Source organism: Peromyscus eremicus, chromosome 5 (genome assembly GCF_949786415.1).
Source record: "Peromyscus eremicus chromosome 5, PerEre_H2_v1, whole genome shotgun sequence".
Classification (NCBI taxonomy): domain Eukaryota; kingdom Metazoa; phylum Chordata; class Mammalia; order Rodentia; family Cricetidae; genus Peromyscus; species Peromyscus eremicus.
The window spans coordinates 5,317,926-5,344,569 of record NC_081420.1 but is presented as its reverse complement, the minus strand read 5'-3'; the positions used below and the strand labels follow the sequence as shown (position 1 = coordinate 5,344,569).

At 43.8% G+C, this 26,644-nt stretch overlaps 1 protein-coding gene across 1 annotated transcript in view; it reads right to left on the bottom strand.

Moving 5' to 3' along the window:
• Window positions 1–26,644, bottom strand: part of Slc28a3 (solute carrier family 28 member 3) — a 56,270-nt gene that overhangs the window by 9,838 nt on the left and 19,788 nt on the right. Inside the window, exons 2-14 of the mRNA XM_059262793.1 lie at window positions 24,074–24,163; window positions 19,783–19,868; window positions 17,687–17,778; window positions 15,895–16,084; window positions 13,689–13,833; window positions 11,213–11,326; window positions 10,422–10,499; window positions 9,570–9,650; window positions 8,202–8,282; window positions 6,392–6,517; window positions 3,528–3,658; window positions 1,496–1,664; window positions 460–657 (exon numbers count right to left, since the gene is read on the bottom strand). Of these exons, the coding sequence (XP_059118776.1) occupies window positions 460–657; window positions 1,496–1,664; window positions 3,528–3,658; window positions 6,392–6,517; window positions 8,202–8,282; window positions 9,570–9,650; window positions 10,422–10,499; window positions 11,213–11,326; window positions 13,689–13,833; window positions 15,895–16,084; window positions 17,687–17,778; window positions 19,783–19,868; window positions 24,074–24,163 (1,581 nt within the window). The remainder of the gene's footprint in view (window positions 1–459; window positions 658–1,495; window positions 1,665–3,527; window positions 3,659–6,391; window positions 6,518–8,201; window positions 8,283–9,569; window positions 9,651–10,421; window positions 10,500–11,212; window positions 11,327–13,688; window positions 13,834–15,894; window positions 16,085–17,686; window positions 17,779–19,782; window positions 19,869–24,073; window positions 24,164–26,644) is intronic.

Genomic DNA, 26,644 nt, shown 5'->3' with positions numbered 1-26,644 from the left:
AAGAGCAACAAGGTTGGGAACAAGAAGCTCTGAAATTGTGAGCCAAGAGGAGCTGCCTTAAGTTGCCTACCTTGGGTGTTGTGTTACCATAACACAAAGGTGACTAGCAGAGGCCAGTGGTGTCCTGGTGTTGTTACCTTAGTACCCGCCACTTTGAGCATAGAGGGCACTGGATAAATCTGGGCACCAATGCCAGTCTCAGCTCATATGAGCCTAGGTCTGTGTTTATAGTCTTTAATTCCCTCCCTCTTCTCCCCCTCCCTCTGTCCCTCCTTCCCTCTCTTTCTTCCTTTCTCCACACAAATATCACATGGTCAAGATAACATGACTGCAAATTATGCTGTGCTCATTATAAGCTCTACAAGATCAAGGTTTTGGACTGTTCTCTTCTACTATCACTCAAGTTTCCGACAGACAGAGGAACAAATCACAATGTATTTATGTGATAATTATACACACCGACATATATTGCTGCACGCCATTCACAAATTTGGGTCCAGCTGCTTTTCTCAAATTGATCCATTTTGAGAGGTGGTCATAAGCCACAAATTCATTGAAGAATGTCTTGTAACCTATGAGTTTGGCGACCATAAAGCTGTCTTGCCAGTCGACTCCCATCATGAAGGAAAAGGGCATGAAGATGTAGGAACAAAGGAACTGCAAGAGACAGAGGTGTTGACATTGATTAAACAGCAGTTTGCCTCTAATTCTGCCACCCGCCCCTTAGTGACTGGGGTGTTCCTGTCTCTTCTGGGCACAAGGAACCCCTTACATTCAGCTGCCCGTCTTTATATATCAGGAGCATGTGGGTGGTCCTCAACAAAACAGGTGCCAAGGCTTGATTCTCATGTAGTGGCATCAATGGGTACATGGCCCTTAAAAATCAATGAGTGTCTTTCTTATATTGCATTAGTTCTCTGTGGAATCAATTAATTTGAGAGAGTACTTGTTTAAAGGCAGTCAGCTCCTCGGTTCCCCTTCCATTTTGAATGTGCCTTTTTCTCTTCTCTGTCTTGCATGGGTCTGCATGTGACCCTCACCAGATACAATCCCCCCACTGTGGATCTCAGCCTTCAGAAAGTTAAACAAGCCTTTTTTCTTTATAAGCTTCCTAATCAAGTGTCCTGTCATAGCGTAGAAAGCATACTAAAGCAGGAATTGGGTTAGAACTGGGTCATTAGAATAGCATGTATTCGTGGGAAGAGGTCAGCAGAGATTGACTGCTCTGGGGGAGAGAGGGTGACAGAAGACAGCGCAGGGCGGGATGATGGGGGTGACCGACATGTGTCTATAGTGTATGAGGGAGCACAAGATAATTGGTTGGGGAAGGCTGCTACACTTTCATGACTTGTTTCCTGGGCCTAGGTCTCACTCTGTAGCCCACACTTGGCAATCCCTGTCTTGGCCTCCTAAGTGATGGGATTAAAGACATGAGCTATCATACCTGGTTCCTAAACTTAAACAAAGATAGAAACAAAACATGACAGAATCATACCTCGAAACTCAACTGTGGGTAGTCGAACATGTTTCCAAACCAGGACAGAGCCGAGTTCACAAAAGACAATAAGGCCAGGAAGGCGATCAGATTCACAGCAATGTTTGCTACCAGGGGAATGGACGAGGATGCACCCTGTGTTGCTGCCTCCAGGAAATTTCTTGAATCACTTCATCAAAAAATGGGAATTCCAGAATTACCACAGAGTATCTCTGGATGGATACTTCAGCACAGCAATGGCCCAATCATGGTTGCTGAGTAAGAGGTGAACCCCTAGACACATGCCTTCGTCAGAGTACTCAGTCACTTACAGCCTCAAAATCATCATGGGGCTTAGAATTGTTGACTCTCAGTGGTGGGGATGTGGGACTCCACTCTACTTCATGCACACTAAGTATACATACCCATTCCCACCCCTAATCCAATAGTGCTTTTTAAATTGGGGACATTTATAATTAAAAAAAAACAAGAAGTGACAAAATTGTATAAGTTTAAAAGCTATTTATCAAAAATAGCACCAGGGAATATTTATAAAATCTCCTAGCTCTAAAAACTAGCAGTTGAAAGAAAGCCTGTATCACTGCCACATCGTTTAAGATCACTGGGCAGTGGTGGCGCACGCCTTTAATCTCAGCACTCGGGAGGTAGAGGCAGGCGGATCTCTGTGAGTTTGAGGCCAGCCTGGTCTACAGAGCTTGTTTCAGGACAGCCAAGGCTACATGAAGAAACCTTGTCTTAAGCCCCTCCCCCCAAAAAAGATTGAATCTCTCTGTGGGCTCATCTCTGACTTTCCATTTACCCCTGTAATCTCAGAAGCCTACCCCTAAATCTATCCACCCCTCCATTTTCTTTATCACTCACCTACATGGCTGTATCCTTACATAACATACCTTATGTAATATACTAAGCAAATCTTCATGGTCTGACTCAAAGTGGAACCTTCAGGATGCTATTCTTTATCCCAATTATTTAGACCAAAAGTGTTTCCTATTTTGGTGTTTGGGATTGTTGCATTATCCATAACAAAGGAGTCTTGCAGAAGGAGGGTAAGGCTTAAAATGTAACTATATAACTGATATCTCATATATACCTAATACACATGACTTGAGAGTAATTAAATATTTATTTATTTGCTATTACTTTTTGTGTGAGCATAATGTGTATGGCCGAGGTCATAGGACAACTCTGTGGAGTTACTTCTCTCCTTCCACTCTGGGAATCAAACGCAGTTCTCCAGGTTTGTATAATGAGTGGCTTTACCTGCCAAGCCCTCCTGCAAGCCCTATACAATATCTTAAATAACCCGTGCCTAAAACAGAGCTGGGCAGCATGGATTTTCCACTGGTGGCATCGTGACAGAACTCACAATGTTTCAGATTTCAGAGCGGTTTTGGTTTCAGATTTCTGGGTTAGGGATGCCAACCCTTTATTTAATCCTTTTGACAAGTTGTTTTCATACTTCTGGTTATGACTATTTCCATGTGAATAAGGGATGAAGCTCAGACACGCTTTGGTTAAATTATGTGAAGTATGAGATACTTATAAATATCTTAGCTCCTGCAGTCCCTCTGCCACTTTTTATTTCTTTTTCATAGAGCAGAGGAAAATGAAGCAGCTTTTTTATTTTTCCACAAGGGACCTTGGAAACAGTCACCTGTGACTTCCCAACAGTGTTAGAGCAGGGCTCAGGGAACACTGGGTGTATTTGCTCGGAATCACCTTTATCACAGGCACTTAAGAAGCAGATGTTTGAAAAGGCTCTCCTGAGTATGGAGTTTGTTTTGTTCCTTAAACTCTAAGAAGTAACTGTGAAATTAAATGTAATACCATTCTGATGCCAAGATTGGCTGTGCTTTCTTTCTATTATCAAAGTTGATTTTGGCGTCCCTAGCCTGTACAATTATTAATTAGGGGGTTGGGGATTTAGCTCAGTGGTAGAGTGCTTGCCTAGCAAGCACAAGGCCCTGGGTTCGGTCCTCAGCTCTGGAAAATTGAAAAAAAAAATTATTAATTAGGTGACATGTCAACTTACCCACTTTCAATTTTCATGGCATTCTTGAGGGTTACTTTGGGTTTTTCTGTTTCAGGCCAGAAGAGTTTGGCCACAGCCAGGGATGCCGGCGCCGACATGACTGAGGCAGTTAGCAAGTGTGTGGCTGACACCTGTGGTGGAGAAGGAAGAGGCTGATCTTGGGCCAGAGATTAGTGTTTCCTAGGAGGTCTGGAACTACAGCCACTCCCAGTCCTGCTGGGAGTAGAGGACAAGACAGGAATTCATGTCACTTGACACCTCCTTGGGAAAAGCACGAAACTTAAATCTGATTATTTGGGATGAGAACTAATCCTGCATTGTAAGAATTTTCAAAGACTTCTCAACTCCTCTGCTGTCTCTGAACATTCAGCTGGCCCTACAGTCCATATTCTGTCACATTCCCAGTTCAGATGGGGGTGTGCGAGGCGGAAGGAACGTGGAGAAAGGACAGAGATGGGCAGTCCCTACGCTTCCTGCCTCTTCTTTCTTTACACACCATTAACTCACCCTCTCTCTCTTTGTTGTGTAAAATATTTCTCCTTTTCTTGTTGCATGTCTAGTCCCTTCTCACCTATTCCACACTGGAATTGTTCTGGATTTTCTCCCCTTCGGCGAGGGCTCATCTTGGTTGTCAACTTGACTTGTGGTGGTTTGAAAGAAAACGGCACCCAAAGGGAGAGGTGCTATTAGGGGGTGTGGCCTTGTTGGAGTAGGTGTGGCCTTGTTGGAGTAGGTGTGTCACTGTGGAGGCAGGTTTGAGGTCTCATATATGCTCAAGATACTGCCCAGTGTCTCAGACCACTTCCTGTTGCCTACAAGATGTAGGACTCTAAGCTACTTCTCCAGCACCATGTCTGCCTGCACACCACCATGTCCCACCATGATGATAATGGACTAAACCTCTGAAAATATAAGCCACCCCAATGAAATGTTTTTCCTTTATAGGAGTTGTCACTGTCATGGTGTCTCTTTACAGTAATAGAAACCCTAATCAAGATACTACATCTAGCATAAACTAAAACCCAGGCCTCTCAGGCCACTCCTGTGAGTGATTTTCTTGATCAGATTATTTGAAGCAGAATGATTCATACTAACTGTGGACCTCACTTTCAGCCCAGGTGAAAGGACATGGAAGCCAGCTTTGCTTTTTGCCTGTCTGCTCTCACTCTCAATGGTGAGTCCATCTATCTGTTTGCTGTGGCATTCTTCCACTGGCATTACAACCCACTTCATCTGTCTTCCAATGTAAACTGAAAGACCAGCTGCTTGCCAGGGATCCTCTAGGTCTTCAATACCAGGTTGGGACTGCTGAGACAGCCAGCCTCATGGACTGAACAACTACTGTACTCATGGCCTCTTTAGTGTAAGACAGTCATTGTTGAACTGCCTGGACCATATCCTATAAGCCAGTCTAATAGATCATATCTACATATGTACACACACACACACACACACACACACACACACACACACACACACACCATTCTATCAGTTCGGTTCCTTTAGAGAATCCTGACTATATTTTCAGAGTCCCAGAAACAGTGTCTTTCCCACTCCCATTACCATTACACCTAGCTCATTGATGAAGACCGCGTTCCTACCTACAGCAGGGGAGGGTGACCATTTGTGAACTTCATAGATTGCTTATTCTCATAGCAACCCATGATTTTTCCCCCTTTTCCTACTACTGGGTTCTCCCAGGTCTTTGTGAAGATCTGGGATGAAGTTCACATATCTTCTAAGAAATCCTGATGCATACTGCATTGCTAATTTCCCTGCTAGGTTCTGCATCAATGTGGGGCCACAGCATATCCCAGCCTTAAAAAGTGGTCACCAAGCCGGGCGGTGGTGGCGCACGCCTTTAATCCCAGCACTCGGGAGGCAGAGCCAGGTGGATCTCTGTGAGTTCGAGGCCAGCCTGGGCTACCCAGTGAGTTCCAGGAGAGGCGCAAAGCTACACAGAGAAACCCTGTCTCGAAAAACCAAAAAAAAAAAAAAAAAAAAAAAAAAAAAAAAAAAAAAAAAAAAAGTGGTCACCAGCTCTTAGAATTTGGGTTTGCCAAAAAATATTGATGACTAGGTCTCATTCCAAGAAATTCTTGTTTAATTACTCATGGGTGTGTGCCAGAAAATAAATTTCCAGGGGACCCTAATGAATCAAGGTTTAAGAACACTGCTCTGCATAAGAAGCCCTTTCCAAAGGGCCAGGTAAATATATTTGGCTTTGATGGTCAAACTATTCAACCACACAAAACAAAAGAATAGGAAAATCTAGTTTTCGACAAAGCCTTCTAGAAAAATGTAGCGGGATCTAGATTTGGCTCATGGGATATGATTTGCTTACCCTTGGTTTAGACCAGGGTTCTTACAACTTCCTAATGCTGTGACCCTTTAATACAGTTCTTCAGGTTGTGGTGACCCCCAACCATAAAATTATTTTCAATGCTACTTCATAACTGTAATTTTGCTACTGGTAGGAATTGTAATGTAAACGTCTGTGTTTTCCAATGGTCTTAGGTGGTCCCTGTGAAAGGATCATTCACTGCCCCAAAGGGGTCATGATCCGCAGGTTGAGAATCACTGGTTTGGACTGTCTTTAGACAAATAACCTTGTCATGTACTATCACTTTGTTGTGGTTAGGTATAATTGTAGGAAGGTGGCAGGAATATGACAGCGAAGCCCTCAGTCTCCTTGGGGTCACTATGTTCAAATGCCAAAGCAACAATGTCTTCTTTTGTCATGCTAACAAGGGGGATGCTTTCTTGGTGTCATTTTCCAACAGCAACAAGAAAGAAAAAGAAACAATAAATAAAAAGTGGGAGATCGAATTTACTTCAGTTAGTTATATACCAAACATTCTTACCCCAAAAGAGATGTAGGCACCCAATACGCTTCCAGCGATCGTAGCAAAGCCAGCTGTCATAATGGCATGGAGTTCTGACCTGGTGACATGTGGTAAATATGGTTGGACCAGTAGTGGAGACTCTGTCTGGAAACAAATATTAAATGTTAAATGTTAGCTTTCAGGTGCTTAATGCTGTATTCCCTATTGCAGTTGTTAGAGACTCTTAGACCGTCTCCAGTGTCACCAAGAACTCTGGAAATGCAAGTCCTCCAGCTGGAGTCAGAAACGCTAAGGTTGCCCTGCCCCAAGTCTGTCCTTTGACAGCTTTCCAGGTGATTCCTGAAGACTGGTCAAGTAACTCCACCTAGTAGTCTGTCCTTATAGACTGGGGATTTCCAAACCACTGTAACTTTCCGTCTTCCAGGTTGATCTTGACAGAATCATATATGTTTTGTAGAAATAGAGACCATTATGGAAAAAAGAACAGCATCAGGTACCTCTAGACCCCTTCATAATTAAGACTCTGACAGGCCAGGGTGTAGCGGAACAGGCATGAATCTCATTACAGAGGCCGGCAGCCTGCAATGCAGGGCTCCATCAATAACAGCAGCACTTTGGGCATATTAACTATTAAAGTGAGCGCCACAGACACATGCATGCAGCTTTACAATTTTCTGTTCATTATTTTTAATTGTTCTGTGAGATTGGATGTGTTGGGTCTCAATTTACAGACTACTTAGGAGTCCAGTACGTGAGACCTTTTACCCCACAGGTACTAGCCATCATCTCAAGACTGTACCTTAATTAGTCCTGAGAGATTTTATGACTATAATTATTATAATTTCAGCTCCCAGGGAAGGAAGCATTTTACCACCACACACACTAAAGACGGCTTCAGGCTAGTGAGTCAGCCTTACCAAGAAGGCTCAGCCTGCCTTGAGCAGTTGCAAGCCTGGGATTTGGGACTATGTATTTTCTGTGGCATGATTTTTGCTTCAAGTCCACTTTCTTTGGGCAGTGTTGCTGGCAGCATTGTGGGATTTCATTTTCCCTGAAGCTATGTATCTAGAGTAGTGCAGCTCAGTGGCATTCCTAATCTCTCCATTCCTTATGGTTGCTCCAGTGTTGAAGGATTACATTTCTTGGTTTAAATGAGCTTCAAGCAAAAGGGTATTTGTTCATCTGATGGATTAGGAAAGTGAGAATCATAGCCTTAAAGTTTATCTTTGATGAGAAGAAAAAACCCTGAAAGCATTTTCTGCAGGCTCAGCAAAGGTGGATGGCTGAACATGTCATGGATGAGACTGGTTTACGTGTCAATAGGACTGTTGGTGGCAGCTTTTCTCTGTCCTCTTCACTGCCACAGGCATTGCAGAGAGGACCGTGAGGGTCCCTATTTACTATCTGCAGCTCAGACAGTGAAATCCATCTGAGGTGAACAGCTAGCTACTTACTACCCTCTGCAGACTTGACCAAAGGCCTCAATGGATAAAAGATTTGTGGAGAATGTGTACACGAGAAGCCCTATGATTTGATAAAAATAATGGTGTTGTCTCTCTGAGCTTTCAATAACTTAATTCCATACTAGCATAATCTCCTTCCCTTTCCCTTCCTCTTTCTACACACACACACACACACACACACACACACACACACACACGAAGGCACACATACTTGCACATACACGATACTAGGGATTTCTTATTTTATACTCTTCACTCTACCCTAAAGAGATGATGCATCCATGGGCATCTTCATCTGCTTTGGAAAGAGAGCATCCCTATCAGCAGCTGCTTTGCTTTGCTTAGTTTTTGTTATTACAACTTACCTGCCCAACAAATATGTTGCCAGCAGCAACTACAGACTCAATGGGAGATGACCCCATAGTGACAAGCATTAACCATCCAACCTAAAGAGAAGAAAAGGACAAAGTTAGCAAAGACTTACCAGTCGGCTAAAAACTGAATCTGCGTTAAAGACACTGGGCTCTTTAACGGCTGATGGTAGGTTGGTGATGGGCTAAACATGTGTAGAACTCCTCCAGCCACAGAGCCAATCCACCAAGTCCTCCCACTCTACATCTGCACTACTGTATCTACTGTTGAGCACTATAGAAATGGGTTTCTGTAGATTAAATAAAAGTAATGAATAAATAATTGCTACCATTGACAGAAACTTTTTCTGTGGTCCAAGAATGACTATAAGCACATTTTTGGGGTTCCTCTTTTGTGATGGCTTCATCGGATAGTTAGATCTAGAGAGGCCTCCAAATGTCTACACATGAAATGTCTGGTACACAGCCACAGTGTTATTGGGAAGTGGTCACTTTTAAGGGGTGGGACTTAAGGGGAGGCCAGAAGTTGTTGGAAGGCGCTCTTGGGGAGATCCGGGGATTCAGTCGGTCTCCCTCTATTTTGCTTTCTAGGCATGAGGCCAGCATTTTGCTCCACCTGACACTCCTTTACCTTTTATTTATGTATGTGTATGTTTTGTGTGGCTGTAGGCCACGTGTGTGCACATGCCTACAGAGGCCAGAAGAGGAGGTCAGTGGAGCTGATTGTGAGCCCTGGTTGTGAGTGATGGCAGCTGAACTCAGGCAGAGCAGAAAGTGTTCTTAGCAACTGTGCCCCCTCTCTAGCTCCCTTGTGTGCTGATAAATATGAGGACTCAATTGTTGGGGCACAAGAATATGACTAACTTGCTTTAAAAAATTCTATGCTTATAAAACTCTTTACAGAGCGAAAGCAACTTCTTTTTGTTTCTATTTCTGTACCATCTGCAAGGCCTGGAGGACCTTTGGTACCCCAGTGGGAAGCCCTGACTATGGGCCTGTGTAGAAACCACCAGGAGAAATAATGCTGCTTCCCTGGCAGGCACCTGACCTCTGTCCCCTCGCTGCAGAAGTAACTTTTATGGATTCATGGAGATATCCAGTGAGTTGCAAGTCAAAGTCCCTTTGAAGGTTCCTGAGGTAAAGTTCTTGATATGAACACATGAAGGATTATGGGATGGGACTTAAGAACTTAGATGGTGGTAGAGGAGAGTCTTTGTAGAAAGAATGGGATACACTATAAATGCCCGAATAACGTGTGTTAGGACTTTGAATCTGAACTAACTCTACATCAGCCAAGTGTACCCCAGCAAAGTCTGAGTTCAAGAGAGAGAGGTCATTTTCAACAGCCCTGCATCCCAGTACCTTCCTGATGATCCATTGCATCAGCCCCACATAGTAGAGCACAGACATCACGGTGCTGAAGAAAACCACGATTGGCAGGACCTGTGGGTGGGATGGGGGCACAAACGTGGTCACTGGTCAATGCAAAAGGTACCATGAGTTTCCTATTAAGCTTCCCCTCTGCCTCCCTTTTGGCCCTCGAAACATCACAATAGAAGCAAAGTCCCTCTGAACTAAAAAGACTGCTTCCATCCAGCGGTTGCCCTCTGGACAGCCTCCAACTCTTTAGTTCTTTATTGAGGTAGTTTGGATGTGTCTCCTAAAGTCCACGTGGTGGATATTTAAATATTTCCTAAATTCAATGGTGATATGTCTGGGATGGAGTCTTTGGGAAGTAATTAAGATTAGAGGAAGTCGGGGACAGGAGAGATGGCTCAGTGGTTAAGGACACTTTCTACTCTTGCAGAGGATACAATTACTACATGGCAATTGCCTATGACTCCAGTCCCATGAGATTTAATGTCTTCCTTTGGCCTCTGTGGGCACTGTATGCATGTGATGGATATACATACATGCAAAAAAAACACTCATACCCATTAAATAAAATAAATACAGAAAAAAGATTAGATTAAGTCATTAAAATGGGATGCCCATAACAGAAGTAATGGCTCCCTTCTTGGACCCTGCCCCTGCTCTACCTCACCCTTCCCCCACAATCCGTAGCTAATTGGTCAGAGGCAAGATGCCCGAAAAATTTGTGCAAGATCTAATTTAGAAAAATCTATTAATAATACCCCTAAAAACACATTTTGTCTCAGCATTAGTGTGCTTTTCATTTAAATAAGCAGGCAGAGAAAAGGTGTCTGGAATTACCTTAAATGCGAAGAAGTGGTCTGTATACTTCTCACCGAAGACAAACATAGCTCCAGTATCAGTGTACCCCAGAAATGTCTGAGTCCAAGAGAGAGAGAGAGGTCATTACAAACCATGAACCAGTACTACGAGCCACAGATGAACCTGAGGCCCTGCAGAGGATGGATGGGACCAGCAAACTCATTAAGCAGACTTGGGAAGTTAATATTCTCAGCATTGATCCTCTAGTGAGTGCTATGAATTCCTTCTTTTGAATCATCCCTACATGTAGACTTCCCGCCATTTCTGACACTTAGTCTGACTTGCATGGACTGTGGTCATCAGCTCCAATAAGCCATGGGTGCTATACGAGGGTGACTCTAGTTACCACTAGATGCAAGAGAAAGACTCTTTCTCTATTTTGGGGAACTATCTCAGAAGTTTGGCACACCTTGGGCAGGATGATGGGGCAATAGGGATAATGGTGTGGTCAATGGATGACACAGGTAGGGGGCAGCAGCAGGCTTAATCAGCTACATAGGTGAACGTATTTGATACAAGCAGCAAGCCTAACTTGTGCTATGGAATTAAAATTAGGGTACAATATTACAGATAAATTACCTACTTAAAAAATGTCCTGAGGGCTACACCCAAACGTTAAAAGTACAGGTACAAGGTTTTTTTTTTTTTTTTTTTTTTGACAAAGTCTCATGAGGCTCAGGTTGGCTTCTCACTTGCCTTGTAGCGAAGGTTGGTTTTTGAACTCCTGACCTCCTGTTCCAGATCACTCAGCTCTCTTTTGAACTGCTCACCTGAACTTGTTTTCCCAGGAAATCAAAAGTAATAAATCCAGGCTTAGTCCTTAGAATTAAGAGCCCAAGAAGAAACTGTAATCCAATTCCCCAAAAGACAGGCCTCCAGTAAACCTGTGGAGAAAGATGGAGACCGTTAAACACCATGCTAACTTCAACATTGTAATGAGGCTTACATGAACAACCAAACATTGGGCATGCAGAGACTAAGCTTTCAGAAATGGCAGCAGACACATTTTGGTCATAGTTATCTTATTAGGAAGTTAATGATGACCTCAACATAGATGTCCAAGAGGCCACTGTTCCCTTAGGAACATTCTCATGTGTGACATGTGGCTGGGGAGGCCAAGCAGCCAGGAGCAGAGAATTGTTTTCCAATTGATTAAATTTGCTCTTTGACAATTTCATACATGTATATAATCATGCTGATTACTCTCACTCCCTAGCCTTGCCTGTCTCCCTCCCAGCCCTGTCTATCCTGCTCATCCTTACAAATCTCTTTCTCACATTCCTATTTGCTTTGTTTCATAACTCACTCAGTTTAAACAGGGTTGTCTGTGTGACCATGGATTTGAAGCTATCCACTGAGTCTGGTGGGTTCAGCAGTGGGTGTGCAACTGAGGACAATGACCTCACCTTTCCCAGAATTTATCAATAGCCTATAATAATGGGATTGATGATTTTAATCATAAATATGACACACATAGAACTATCTGGGAAGAGTCTCAATGAAGAATTGTCTAGATCAGGTTGACCTATGGCTGTATTTGTTAGATTTGCCTACTGTGGGTGGCACCATTCCCTACACAGTCTCTTCTGAACTGTGTAAGGGTGGAGAAGGGAGCTGAGCTCAGGCATGAATGCATTGATTTATTGCTCTCCGCTCTTGACTGTGAATAATATGACTAGCTGCTTCATGAAGTTCCTGCCACTTTAATTTTCCCACTACGGTGGATTATAACCTGGAATTGTGAACAAAATAGACCTTTTCTTTCTGAAGTTGATTTTGTTGGAATATTTGTCAAAGCAACAAGAAATGAAACTAAGACAGGCCCCACAGAAGTAAATTCAATGCAATGTTGTGTTGTGCCTAGGATGGCATTTCAAAGCCCTTCTCTCTTTCTCTGGATCGCCCATTCTTGCATCCTCTTCCACAGTGTTCTCTGAGCCTCAGAGGGGATGTTATAGAGGTCTTATTTAGAGCTAGGCACTCAGCCATCACTCATTCTTAGCACCATGGGCAGCTGCAAGTCTGCATTCGCCCACCACTCACTACAAAGAGAGACCTCAGAGAATATTTAGATAGAGACATTCTGTAATATATATCAGGGCTGTATCCACTCTTTATAAATCTTGGTGCAAAATCTGAGAAAGTATGTAATTATGAAGTCCTGATAAATGACTTGGGCACAGAGAATCGTCTCTGAGACACCTGGTCAAATTGTAAATGTTACATGTACAACTATTTCTCCATTTGGAAAATGGAAAGGTAGAAATTGATTTTTCTGTGTTCAAAGCTTGTTTATCTGACAATTTATAAGTGAATTAGATGAAATTTGGCCCGAGTGAGGGACTCTTGTTCCATAATAAAGGAAGCAATGACCTCTAATGCAGACCTAGGATGACAGAGGAAATGGACTGTCATCTGTGTTTATCTCGTAGCAGAAATGAGTGACCTAAAAACTTGGGATTGATGGCACAGGGAATGGAGATATTCATCTGAGCAGGGCAAATAATTTTCCTTGTATTAGGTCAACTTGTTCTCCGATTAATGCTTTTTCCGTGGGTCATCCTTTTAGCCAGAAAGGACTTCTACAGCTTGTCATCGTGATTTGCAGGTGAAAGATTTTAGTCCCAGAATTCATACCCATTTCATGGGCTGAAGGCTGATATATATATATATGGAAGGGGAGTGAGAATTGGATACAACAGGGAAGAGTGTATCAGGACAAATTTTGAGAATGAAAAAGCCCAAATCATAAACAGAATTTTCATAAAATACAGGATTGAAGGCTAGAGACGTAGCTCAGTTGGTAGAGGACTTAGTTAGCATGTGCAAAGCCTCATGTTCAATCCCCAGTTCCCTATAAACTGGGCATTATGGCACCTGCTTTGAATTCCAATACTGAGGAAGCAGGAGGATCAGATGTTCAAGGTCATCCTTGAGAGAGTTTGAGGCTAGCCTGGGATACACAAGTTCCCGTTTCAAAACTAAAAAGTACAGGACTGAGTATAAAATGGGTCAAAGGGAATGAGTTTTCCTGTGTGTTTGACCGTAAAGGAACCTGAGTGGACATGAGGAGTATTTTACTTCTGTAACTGGAAATTACTAGAAATAAAACAGTCAGACAAGCACCCTTACCACCTTAAGGACTCACATGGGGGCAGGGGGAGAAAAATTTGCATAGTTAGATTCTTTCCCATTCATTATTGGAGTCTCATGCATCCCCTATTCCCATGACCAGTTTGTACTTACTCTGGTTGGATGTTTGGAAAATAGAAATAATAGCATAATGTACATTATGAGTCCACCAAAGGATACCAGATGCTGTTTGCCCAATTTGGCAGTGTCAAGGATCAACCAGAAAATAACCGCCAGGATCAATGAGCTCCACATCACCCTGCGAGAATGGAAGGAAGGAGCTGCTGTCCTTTATTGTGACAACTTGAGTAGGATGATGAGGCTTACACTAACAAATGAAAACTGACAATGAGATAACACACTCCAGAACCAGAAGCTGTGCTTTCAGTCAGTTGTGGCTATAGTCACATATGTCCCTCTTACCTTCTAGCGCAGACCCTCATAGATGATTCAAAGATGAGCATCAGAGGAGAATGGCTGTTTGTACAGGAGTGTCTGGTCTCTGCTTAAAGGTCTTTGAGAGACATGTTAGTCTCCCTCTGTCCTTTTTGGGATGGGTGTTGCCTTCCTTCCTTCATGAGAGAACATGTTTCTTGTATTTGGGGTACCTCAGCAGAGCTGAATCAGCCTGTGCATCCTGTCTTCCCTCCCGAGAGTCTGGTGGACATGACAGGTGACTCATGGCTCTGAAGGCAATGAGGAGTGTGTGGCGAGTGCACTATCCTAGTGAACTAGATGAAGTGTCCAGGGTGGCCCACACGGTTCTCAATGGAGAGAACCAGTCCTGTGAACTGCCCAGTAGGGCCATCTCTAAGGAGAGGAGATCCCATGGCGAAAAGTCAAAGAAAAGCCCTGGGGGTCATTGTAGAATGTGGGTTCCTTTAAGGGGGAGTTAGGTCCTGAGGAGCTAGCCCCATTCCTAGAGCAGGAAGCCCCTCCCCAAGTCAGGGCTTTCCATGTCCTCATCTTGGTACTGGCTTCGAGGCAAGCCTAGAATCAGGACATGGGGAGAGAGAAAAGATGGGGGTTTGTCTGAGTCTTCTCTAGCCAGGGATGGAAGGAACATCTCAAACTGAAATCTTTACATTTTTGTACAACATAGAAGATAGATATTTCCCATTAAATAAAATGGGATGAGGAAAGAAAAATGTCATAATTTTAGTATATAGCTGACACAGAAACTTGTGTGCTAGACCTTCAGCATCAAGTGGATTTTTAGAGATCTAGGTGGTTTTTTTTTGTTTTGTTTTTGATTTTTTTTTGATACAGGGTTTCCCTGTGTAGACCTCACTGTCCTGGAACTCACTTTGTAGATCAAGCTGGCCTTGAACTCAGAGATCTGCCTGCCTCTGCTGGGATTAAAGGTGTATGCCAGCACTGCCCAGCAAGATCTAGTTTTTAAGGAGCAAAAGACATAGAAATAAATGAGAGTAATTGAAAACCTAATCTAAAAATTACTGAATTCAGTAGCCAATAAATAAATGCAAATAATGGGATACCAATTGGTCCAACTTAATATATAAAAATAATGTGGATGTTCATTGTGCATTGAAAACACACACACACACACACACACACACACACACACACAAACCCAAACAAAACCCCGAGTTATCATCTCATCTTGGTCTTCATTTCCTGTTTGAAAACTATGGATAAATAAACTAATAGTAATAATAATAAATAAGTGGAATAAAGCATATTCAAGATTGAATCTAATCTATGATTTCTATTTTGTAAAAGAATTTAACAATATTATGCATAATTATATAAAAGGGGAAAGGTTAGAAAAAATGCAAGCTCACATTGTCATCAGTCTTTACTGTTTTGTACTTATAAATCAATCTAAAATCAGCACTGAAACCAGATGGCATTGTGCAGCTGTTCTCTGACCTGGGGCAAGACAGACATTACTGATTGATCATGATCTCATTCTACTGACAAGGTGGAAAGAGAGCTCACGCCATCCCTGTGTGACTAGAACATTGCATTATCCTATGTTCTTGGCTAATTCTTAATATGTAGATACCTAGTTGTCTCTCTAATACAGACATGAAGATAAGCAGATTGTCTTTGGACATTTATCATTGAACCAAGGGGCTTGGTGGTACACTTGAATAACTTCCCCATAATCCATTATCTCAGCCTGGTCTTCATTTCTTGCTTGTCAAATGGAGGCACTATAACTGATTGCCTAGCATCAGTTATTTCTAGCATCAATATCCCATAAATGAGGATGGAATTTTAGAATACGTTTTTGGAGGAGTGTTGGAGAAAGCCAACATACCTCCACTGCAGTAGGAGAAAAAGTGGTATTTACCATTTCAACCAGAACCAATGTCTGTCAAGAAGCCTTTTGCCTGGAGACAAGAACTCTTCAATTCGCTGCTCATATTTGGCCATCAAGTGATCCCAGATAACAAAGAAGATGGTAACCATGGTGATAACAAAAAGAGGAAGGGCTCTGTGGAAGTTCAGTACACAGGCTGCAATCAACAAAGCCAGGAAACCTGTCCAGGAGGCAAATCCAGACGGTTAGTGTTACCAAACGAGTGGTCCTGGGCTTCCCGCCTGGGTCTGACTTAGGCAAGGGGCTGCTTTAGTGTGGATACAGACTTTTCAGCTGAGCCCTTTGCTTTTCTTTCAAGCAAGTCCCTAAGATTTCACCATGATGGAGAAAGGATGCTGGTTTTTTTTTTTTTCCTCTTACAGCACCTTCTTAGTTTTTGAATCCTGACACTTAGTCACTACTGCTGCATTTAAAGAACAGGTTCCAGGATAAGAATACCAGGTGTGGTAGTGCATACCTTTAATCCCAGCACTTGGGAGACAGAGATAGGTGGATCTCTCTGAGTGCAAGGCCAGCCTGGTCTACATAATAAGTTCCAGGACTCCAAGGGTTATACAGAGAACTTGCCTCAAAAAAATAAAATAAAATAAAGTTTATTATCCTAAAAAGTCAGCAAACAACGGCCCACAGGTTAAGTCTGACTTGCTCCTAGGGAGGTGGCAAGATCAGTGGCGTTTGCCATATGTACTTGTACCCTCCAATCAAGCAGTATTGCTCCGCAGCTTTGCCTTTCTACCTACATATTATCTGCGGTTGAAGGTCCAATATGGCCAGACCTAAAAGACTCTCTGCCCTGCTAGAGGGAAGATGGCTAACCCTTGCTATTCCTGTTCCAGCTGTTTTAACACCAACACAACTCTTGGCGTTGGAGGTGTAGCATTCTTTACAAATGCCTATGGGCTTAGTGTGAAGGTCCACATTTTATAGACAAAGTTTTTTTACAATGAGCTTTGAAGACTTTTGTTTTGGGAAGACAAAAATCAGAGTACATTCTCATGTGCCTGTAGGATAAAGTGTGGGCCAGAATGCCCTGGGTCTTATTTTGTATTCACTCCTACAATTACTTTTTGTTCTTGTTTAACCTGGTGTTCATCGCAAAGTCTGCCAGTTGCCCAGGTATTCTGCATTTGCATTAGCCAATACACTTCCTCAAAAGCATGTCACAATAACAAGGGCTCTGTAAGTCCCAGGAATAAGGTAGTACTATGGTTTGAATGTATCCCCCCAAAGTCTGTGTGTTGGAAACTTGATCCCCACATTCATATAGTGATAGCAGCAGAGGTGGGGCTTTGAGGAGGTAATTGGAATTGGATGGATCCTAAGGGCGGAGCCTCCATGATGTTACTAGTGGCTTTATAAGAAGAGCAATAGAGACATGGGTCAATATGTGTTATCCTATGCTACAAAGCCCCCTCCATGTTACAATGGAGTAGAAGGCCCTCACCAGTGCTGGCACCATAATCCCGGACTGTGTTCTGGGACCTGAAGAACTCTGTGATTGAGTCTACAGAATTCAATTACAGCAAAGAAAATGGACTAAGACAGTAGGAGACTCAAAATCAAAACTTCTGGCTGGCTTCATGAACAAGGTCGCCATCTGTGTAGGCGCCTCCTCCTCGGGCTTGTCTATCGACTTCACCACTTCTCTGGATAAGTCTGTGAGGTCCAGCAGAAGGAGCCATTTCTTTCTTTACACAGAAAGCTAACACTTAAAAGATCCCAAGAAAAGACAACAGCATTCCCATGGCTCTTTGGTATTTACCAGTCAATAAAATGCCCCCAATGATGCGCCGAAGAATGATTCTGTGCTTTCTACAAATCTCACAAATCATATCATACTTTCTTTCCAAACACCTGCAACATAAAAGCAAAAGACCCACAGAGTAAACACCCAAACACAAGATATCTGGCATCTGAAGCCTAGGCTAGGCTTCATAAGCAACACAAACAGGTTTCTGAAGCCATGTCTCAAAGCTGAAATGGAACATTCATCTTTGACGGACACTGGCCATAATGTGGATTAATGGCTGAATGAGTGTGCCAAGCTCTGAGGGAGAGAACAGAATGGGGATGGATAACCATTATATACCACCAAGTACACAACCAGTTAACCAAAGGAAGGGCAGGGCTTCTGACTAGAAGACACACAATGACACCATCACTCACTGTGGGAAATGTTCATGGTTAGGAGTGTATGTGAAAACGTGTGCTGAGATTCCGAAATACCACTCTAGAAGATGTTAGGTGAATTGAAGTGTCAGGGTCTAGTTCAGGAAAAGCCAATAACACATTACCCCCCAGTGGAGAAGATAGTGTTTTGTTTGTTTTTAAAGTAGCAATAGTACAGAGCCACTTTTAATAGACCCTCTGTCCGCTGCACATTGACTTTACCAGATCTTTTAAAAGCAGAGAATGTGTGTAATTCATTGCAGCCATCGACCCTGTGAAGCCAAGTCACTGGCGTAGACACCAGCTTCATTTGGCCGTCTAGGATGAAATTCTCAACCCATTGGCGATTGCTTCAGTGCCGTCAACACTGGTGAAAACCGAGGACACGTGACTCCTCAAGAGACTTTCGCAGCCCCCTGGATCAGAGCCTCATGAAGTAAATGAAGGATGAAACTTGACAAATTTCCTTGACAGTGTACATATATAAAGATCTCTCAGCCTCAATTCTAAGTGGTGTGAGACACATTATTCTGAGGCATAAGAATAACAGTTCTTCTGGAGCTGGAGAAGCATGGTGGTGAGGAGTGCACACTACTCCTGAGGAGGACCTGGGGATTCCCAGCACCCACGTAGTGGCTCACAACCATCTATAGTACCAGCTCCAGGGGATCCAATGGCCTCTTCTGGCCTCCACTGGCACCAGGTACATACATAGACATACATGCAGGTAAAACACACATACACTAAAAAATAGAGAAATCTTTAAAAAGTTCTTTAGAGACATGGCAATTTAGACAAAATTTTACATAGGAATTTAGAAAACGGACCCATGTATTATGACGCAGTATCAGCCTGAAGTTCTGGACTGTTTGCTCTCAAGCGGACTGACCTTGGGTAGGTCACTTCTTTAAGTTTCATTGTGCTAACCCAAAATTAAGATAAGAATACTGCCTCAACCAGGTACGGTGGCTCACACCCATAACCCTAGCAGGCCTAGAGCAGGCAAGAGGGATGGTAAGGGCAAATTCAAGGTCACATCCGATGTCTCTCCTGTCTTAGGAGATTGTAAAAACTTGAACTAATTCAAGGCTACAAGATAAGAAAGGCAACAGTTTAATTTTGTTACTATATTTCTTTGTTTTATGTGTGTATTTGGACACATGTGTGCCACAGAACAAATGGGGAAATCTGACAACGCTCAGCAATTGGTTCTTTCTTTCTAGCAGGTAGGTCCTGGGGGTTGCCTGGGGGTTGCCGCCAGGGCACCAGACTTGGCAGCAGGTGCCTTTACCACTGAGCCATTGCCCTGGACTAGTTCCCTGAGATTTAACGTAGGCTTTGAGAAATCAATTGTTATTGACTGATATGGAGAAGATGAATTGACTCTTTATGTAGGGATTGGAGCCATTAGTTAGTAATTTATACCTTTAATGAGAAGACTGTCCTGAGTGCATGTGAAAATAAATACTGGTTCCTAGAGCAACATCTTTTCAAACTGACCACATCTATCACCCCCAAAGGCCATTAATTTTTTCCCAGTGGGGCTGGATGGGTGAGGCTCGAGGTGGTGACAATTTCTAATGAAGCATAGGAAAATTTAATTTAGAAGAGAATAAAACAAAATGACAAAACATTGAATAAAACACACAGCGGGTAGATGTGGTGATGTCCCTGCCTTAAGAACGGTACCCTTTTTGATGCTCATCTTGGTCATCCTCCTCCACGTCTTCTTTGTTTCCTAGAGACTCCTGCTCAATCGTGATCTGCCTGTCACCCTGGAGATCAAACATTGGAGAGAGAGAATAATGAGAATCTGGACACCATGGACTCTGGACTCCTTTGCTCAGCATTCAAGCAAAGAATGTTCAACAATCCTTTTAAAATTATTATACGGGAAATGGCTCCCCTTATCTACGGCATGGGCATTTTTTTCCTTTTATAATCACAAGAAATTCAGGATCACACTTACTTCCTCTTTCCTCCCAGAGGAGCCTCTGGTAACCCTCCATTACCACCTTTTTCATTTTTTAAAAGCGAACATGTTTGTATTTCTGATCTTGTTCTCATTTCTGCTGTAGTAGTCATCGACACCAGACACCAGCTCTGGTTTGGGGAAGGGCTAAAGGAAGTTAACAACAAAGGCTGTGTAATTCTCCCTTTACATTGAACCAGCTCATGTCCAGAGTACTGAAACCAAACCAAGGCTTGGCTTGCAGATATGAATACCTGCCTCCTCCTTCAAGAGCTGAGAGACTCCCCTCAGGACTCACAAAGGCATTGCCCTTGCCTAATGACTTAAGTGTAACATGCACCTGAGCCACTTTTCCTGAACAGTGTTTCTGGGAACAGAATGAGCTTTCTCCCAAATATCCATGACCTATCTATCCTTTCCCCAGTAATTCTTTAGGTGCCGGGGAGCATTCAGGTTCGGATCAGCTCTGGCCGCACACTGGCAGGTGTGATGCTGGAGCTTCTGCTCTCTGCTGCTTGCAGAGTGGCCTTTATCCTCTGCACTTAAAACACAGAAAGACACCACAGGTCACATAGCATGTCAAGGACTCTCCCCCTTCTGCCTCCCGTCACCTTTGTTTCTGGAGTGCTCCTCAAGAACTAGGAAGGCATGGGCCACAGGAAGAGAGGCTGAGTCCAACCAACTTCCAGATGCTACAGTCGGCCATTTATGTCTTCTTTTAAAAACAGACTTACTTGTGGGAGCCCGTTCTCGGCTTCCTCGTGGCTTTACCCAGCAGGTCCGCATAGAGGATGATTAGGACCACGGGCCTGAGTGCAGGTGTCTGAGATGGTCTGCACTTGGCTGTGCTGGGGGAGGAGGTCTTTTGCTCCACCCTTGGCCTCTCTATAAAAACCCTGGGGCAGAGACAGTTGGGGCCCGTTGGAATAGGTTCCAGGCCCTCTCGAGGCTATCCTTTATTGTCTATCTGTTTATCTCTGCAAGATTCTTCGCAATAAATCCTTCTATCTAATATTTCCTGCTGCTCGCACTCAAGAAAACTCTGGGGAGCTGTGGGGTTGGTGGGTAAACGCCCCACACTTACTTATTTTTATTTTATGTCTATCAATGTTCTGCCCATAAGAGTATGCACCACATGCATGCAGTGCTCACAGAGGCCAAAAGAGAGTGTTGGAGCCAGGCAGTAATGGCACACGCGAGAGGCAGAGCCAGGTGGATCTCTGTGAGTCTGAGGCCAGCCTGGTCTACAGAGCGAGATCCAGGACAGGCACCAAAACTACACAGAGAAACCCTGTCTCGAAAAACAAAAACAAAAACAAAATCAACAACAAAAAAAAGAGCGTCGGATCCTATGGAGCTGCAGTTACAGATGGTTGTGAGCTGCTATGTGGGTGCTGGAAGTGGCAGCCAGGTCCTCAGCAGAGCACCCAGTGCTCTTAACTGCTGGGCCATCTCTCCAGTCCCTTATCCATTTATTCCCACTTGACATCTAGCTTGGCCAATACTTTAGTAAATATTTGATTTAAATGGCTATGATGTTCTGTTGTCAATGTGCCCCAAGCTACCTGCCTCCTATGGGACACTTCTGTTTAATTTACCATGGACACCAAATCTATCCTGAACCTCCATCATCACGGGTTCAAATCTATCCTGAACCTCCATCATCACGGGTTCAAATCTATCCTGACCCTCCATCATCACGGGTTATCTGCCACTTCCCCGTCACTGCTGGAATTTGTGTGTTTCTTCCTGCCACCATCTGCTCACACCTGCTCACTGATGGGTCCACTGTGTGCACAGATGTGTGCATACCTACCGAATGGCTTCCTTTAACTTCACCCAATGCTTGTTGCCACCAAACCAGCTGCTACTCAGCCTGTGCATTCCTGTTTATAGTTATGAAATATGGAAGTTTTGCTCTGTTCTTGTGTAAAACAACGAAAAATAGACTTTTTAGAGCAATTGCAGCTTCACAGCAGAAGTGAGCTGTAAATATGGAGACTTCCCATAGATCCCCACATGGTCCTATCCCCTGCTAACAACCTGCACCAGAGAGGTTCATTTGTTACCACAGATGAACCTGCTGCACTGATGACCACACCAGCCCCATAGTTTACCTTCAGGCTTGTCATGTCTATTATCGTTTGTCAATTGGCTACATCTGGAAACTCAAGTGGCGGGGTACACCTATGAGGGTTTTTTCCTTAACTAAATCATTTGAAGTGAGAAGACCCACATTTAATCTGGATCATCTGAGGTGAGAAGATCCACATTTAATCTGGCCACACCTTCTGCTGGCAGCCTTTGTAAAGGACATGGGAGAAGGAAGCTTTTGCTCTTGCCTGCTTGCTCTCTCTCTCTCTGGCAAGTCTGTTCCTTCGCTGACATTAGAGCCTCTTTCTTTAGGATTCCAGTGTATACTGGAGACCAGCTGAGACCTCCAACCTCATGGACTGAACAACTACTGGATTCTGGGACCTTCCATTGTTAGCCATTGTTGGACTAGCTGGACGACAGCCTGTAAGCCACTCTAATAAAAAATCCCTCCCCCCACACACACTTTGTGTGTGTGTATATATATATATATATATATATATATATATATATATATATATATATACACATACACACATTTTGTAAGCTTTTTCCTGTAGAGAACCCTGGCTCATACAAGGGTCGTTTCTGGAGCACTCAATCTGTGGATAAATGGATAACAGTGAGTCTTCACTGCTGTAGTGTACAGGATGGTTTCAATGCCCTAAAATTCCTGCTGCTCACCCTCACTTTCTCCCTAAGCCTGGAAACCAATATCTCTTCACTCCTCTATGGTTTTTCCTTTACCAGGATGATGTTACTGGGGTGGCGTGGGGTGTCCCCATTGTAAACCGGCTTCTCTCACTCTGTGATATGCATGGACAGCCCTTCTAGTTCTTCTCAGCCCTTCATCATTTGTTTCTAGAGCTGAAAAACATCGCATTATCTGGACAAACCACCATTCATCAGTTTTACTGACGGGTGTCTGGGCTGCTTCCAAGGTTTGCCAATTATGAATAAAAGCTGCTGTAAGCATCTGTGTGGTGGTTTTTGTGTGGACTAGCTTGTTTGCTGGGGGACACTTAGTGACACTGACACTGTATGGAATGAGATAAGTGGGAAGTAAGAGGGACAGTGTGATCCTAATATCCACATATAAAAGAGTCTGTTTGCGTAAACATAGGCTACGTTCCAAGACATACCAAGACTCTCCCCTCGGATAAAATGACAACTTTCATCTTCCAGTTTTGCTGCAACAATTTTTCCCAGTTTTTGGTACTCAGGACTAGTTTTCAATGGACAATCTACATGAGTAACTACTCACTTTTTTTTCCCCCAGCAACTGAAGAAATTCTACTTAAATCTAATTACACAGAGTTCCTTGCTGGATGTGGTGTCCATGCCTGTCATGCCACACTTGGGATGCGGAAGCCAGAGGATCAGGAGTTCAAGGTCACCCTCTGTGGCATGCATATTGAGCTTGAAGCTATCTTGGGTCACTTGAGGCCCTCTCCCCCCCCCCCCCACAAAAAAAACTCCAATAAAAAACAAAACAACAATAATAAAATGAAAACAATAAACAAAGGCTGTGTAAGCTGAAGTCCTGTAAGGAACTCTCAGGCTCGATGGAACCAAGGGAGGGGCATCTCATGTGCCTCCTTCACCTTAACATTCAGGTGCTTTTCTCTTTTTGACAGGAGATCTCACCCCAGGCTGGCCCTGCTCCTGCCTCCACCCCGTGAGTAGCGGGGCTACAAGGATGTTCATCCATGCTGGCCTACTCCTGGGCTTTTGGCCTTGGGCTGGCTTCCCTTTTGGGGAACTCTGAGGCTGTCTGTAAAAGTGAAGCCTCGTTGTTAGGGTATGTCTGCTTCCTGGTGACTCTGCCTTGGACACACTAACCACACTTCCTTCACAGGTGGCAGAGGATCACCATAGCAACAGTTCCTTAACCATCCTCCACACCTGTCCTACCTGCTTGGTGTTTCCTTCTTCCCCATTCTGCACAACTCTGCTCCTGACTGTGCTGTTTCCTGGTGTGTCCTGCTCTTCGAAGTCCTCGTCCTAAGAAAAAAGCAAAGTGAAAAGATACGGAGTCAGAGCCCACCCACACACAAGTGTCCTTCAGTGAAGATTCCAGGAAGGATTGTGAGAAGTGGCAGGAGGCCAGCTTCAGGGTTCAGATGAGGCACCCGATTCAGGGAACAACCAGGGAATTGTGGGCTCATAAGGAAACAGATGAGTTTTGCTTTATTTTGCTCTGATGGGGAAGATCCACATGCTGCACACTGAGGAAGGACAGACAGCTTCCTACCTTTGGCTCTGACTGCAGAGTCAGTACCAGGGGACTTGGGTGGGGGACCTAATGTTTCCACAGGGCAAGTGAATCACCTAGCTGAGGGACCACCCCTCAGGAAGGCAGATCCACCTTTAAGCCATGCTCAAGTGATAGGAGAAATGATTATCCCTTTAAAAAGATAATGCACTTTTCCTTCCCAGAATTCCTGGCCCTAGTGTGGACACGTGCATGAGATTCCTAAACTGGGGTAGTTCTGAGAAGCAAACTCTTCCCTTTTCTTTCCATCTCTTCTCTGGCCACAGTTTCTCTAGAGTTTTCTTCTCTGCAGCATGGCTGCTTGCTCACATGTTGCTCACCTCCATGCCTGTTTAACTCAGCTGGCATGGCCTCTTCTTTCTCTCTTCTGGGTAGAAGTTCCATGCCCCAGGGCTTCAATTTTAAACTCTAATAAAACTGTCCTTGTGTGTCTGTTCTTAAATAGTCTTCCTCCCTGCCTTCTTTCTCCTCTTCCTCCCTCCTTCCCTCTCTCCTTCCTTTCTTTCTCCTCCCTCCCTCCTTCCTTCCTTCTTCCTCCTTTGTTTTTTTGAGATCTGTTCTCACTTTGTGGCCCTGGCTCTCCTGGAACTTGCTATGTAGACCAGGCTGACCTTGAACTCACAGAGATCCTCCTGTCTCTTGAGTGCCTGGATCAAAGGTGTGTGCCACCACTCCCATCTTTAAATTCTTGTAAGGAGACTAAGACTCCAAGCGAGTGCCGCAATCTGCCCGTAACATGTGGCACCTCTGGTGGGTCTCTCGGGAACTCCTGGTAATGGTGTGGGAGGAAATGCAACATATGTATACAAAGAATGGGAAGAGGACAGAACAGTGGCCATTGTACTGAGGGCCCTCTGGGCTCTTTACTATTCTCCATTCATGGATTCTTACATGTTCCTTAACATTTAAATTGAAAACAACAGGTTCCAGGATCCTGAATTACATGTGTGAATAAAATCAGGGTCCCTAATTTAAAGATGCAATAAGAGGATTGAGGGGAAAACTTCAGCACGGGCTTGAACCCAAACCCTGAGACCAAGGGCAGAGCACTCCCTCAGTACACTAACTCTCCCCTGGACCTGGGGTTTTTATTTGTAACTGTGTGTGACACTCCGCAGACCATATCGTTCTAAATCTCAGTTGTTTGTCCACACAACAGCATTTTCTTTCTGGCTCTCCCCAGAATCCTGAGATTTTCTCCCTGGAGGAGCTTCAGCCTTTTGATGCTGACCATGCCTGCCACCTGCTGGCAGCGTCTGAAATCTTTGCTGAAGGACTCAGACTGTGGGTTTAAGTCGATGATCATGAAAAGTGCATGTGATTGTATGGGGGTGTGTTTGCGGGCTGCTTTGCACACTCACAGAGAGAACCCTGAATGTGTTTTCCCTTGTGTGCTGGGATTGCTCTGTCCAATGGACTCACTCCTTGGTCTTTATATTTCCAGGAAGACAAAGGCCTCCCACTTGAGGATTTAGAACAGAAGTAGGGGTTGTTATGGGTGTGGGTGGGTGGGTGGAAAATGACCAGCTTCACTCTTTAAGTTGGAACTGTTGGTCTGTAACAGAGGCATCTATCACTTATAAGCCACTATTTCTTTTTGTCTATTTAATAAGTCAGATTACTGACACCTTTGATTCTCACACCTATAAGCACCCCTGTTCTTAGGTAGAAAGAACCTCCAGGACACTGACTGGAGGAATCTCATGCATATTTCAAAGCAATGGAGCAGGGGCTGAAAACATGCATGCATACATGTGAATAAAACTTAAAACGTATTTAAGATATTAAGATATTGAAGATTAATATCTTATTAAACATATTTAATGAGATATTAAAATGTATTTCTGATAGAGCATATTGTACATCTCCATTAACAGTTGTACTGGCCGGTTTTGTGTGTCAACTTGACACAAGCTGGAGTCATCAGAGAGGAAGGATCCTCAGCTGAGGAAATGCCGCCATAAGGTACAGCTGTAAGGCATTTTCTCATTTAGTGATCAGTGGGGGAGGTCCCAGCCCATGGCGGGTGATGCCATCCCTGGGCTGGAGGTCCTGGGTTCTATAAGAAAGCAGACTGAGCAAGTGATGGAGATCAAGCCAGTGAGCAGCACCCCTCCATGGCCTCAACATCAGCTCCTGCCTCCAGGTTCCTGTTCTGTTTGAGTTCCTGTCCTGACTTCCTTCAGTGCTGAACAGTGATGTGGAAGTAT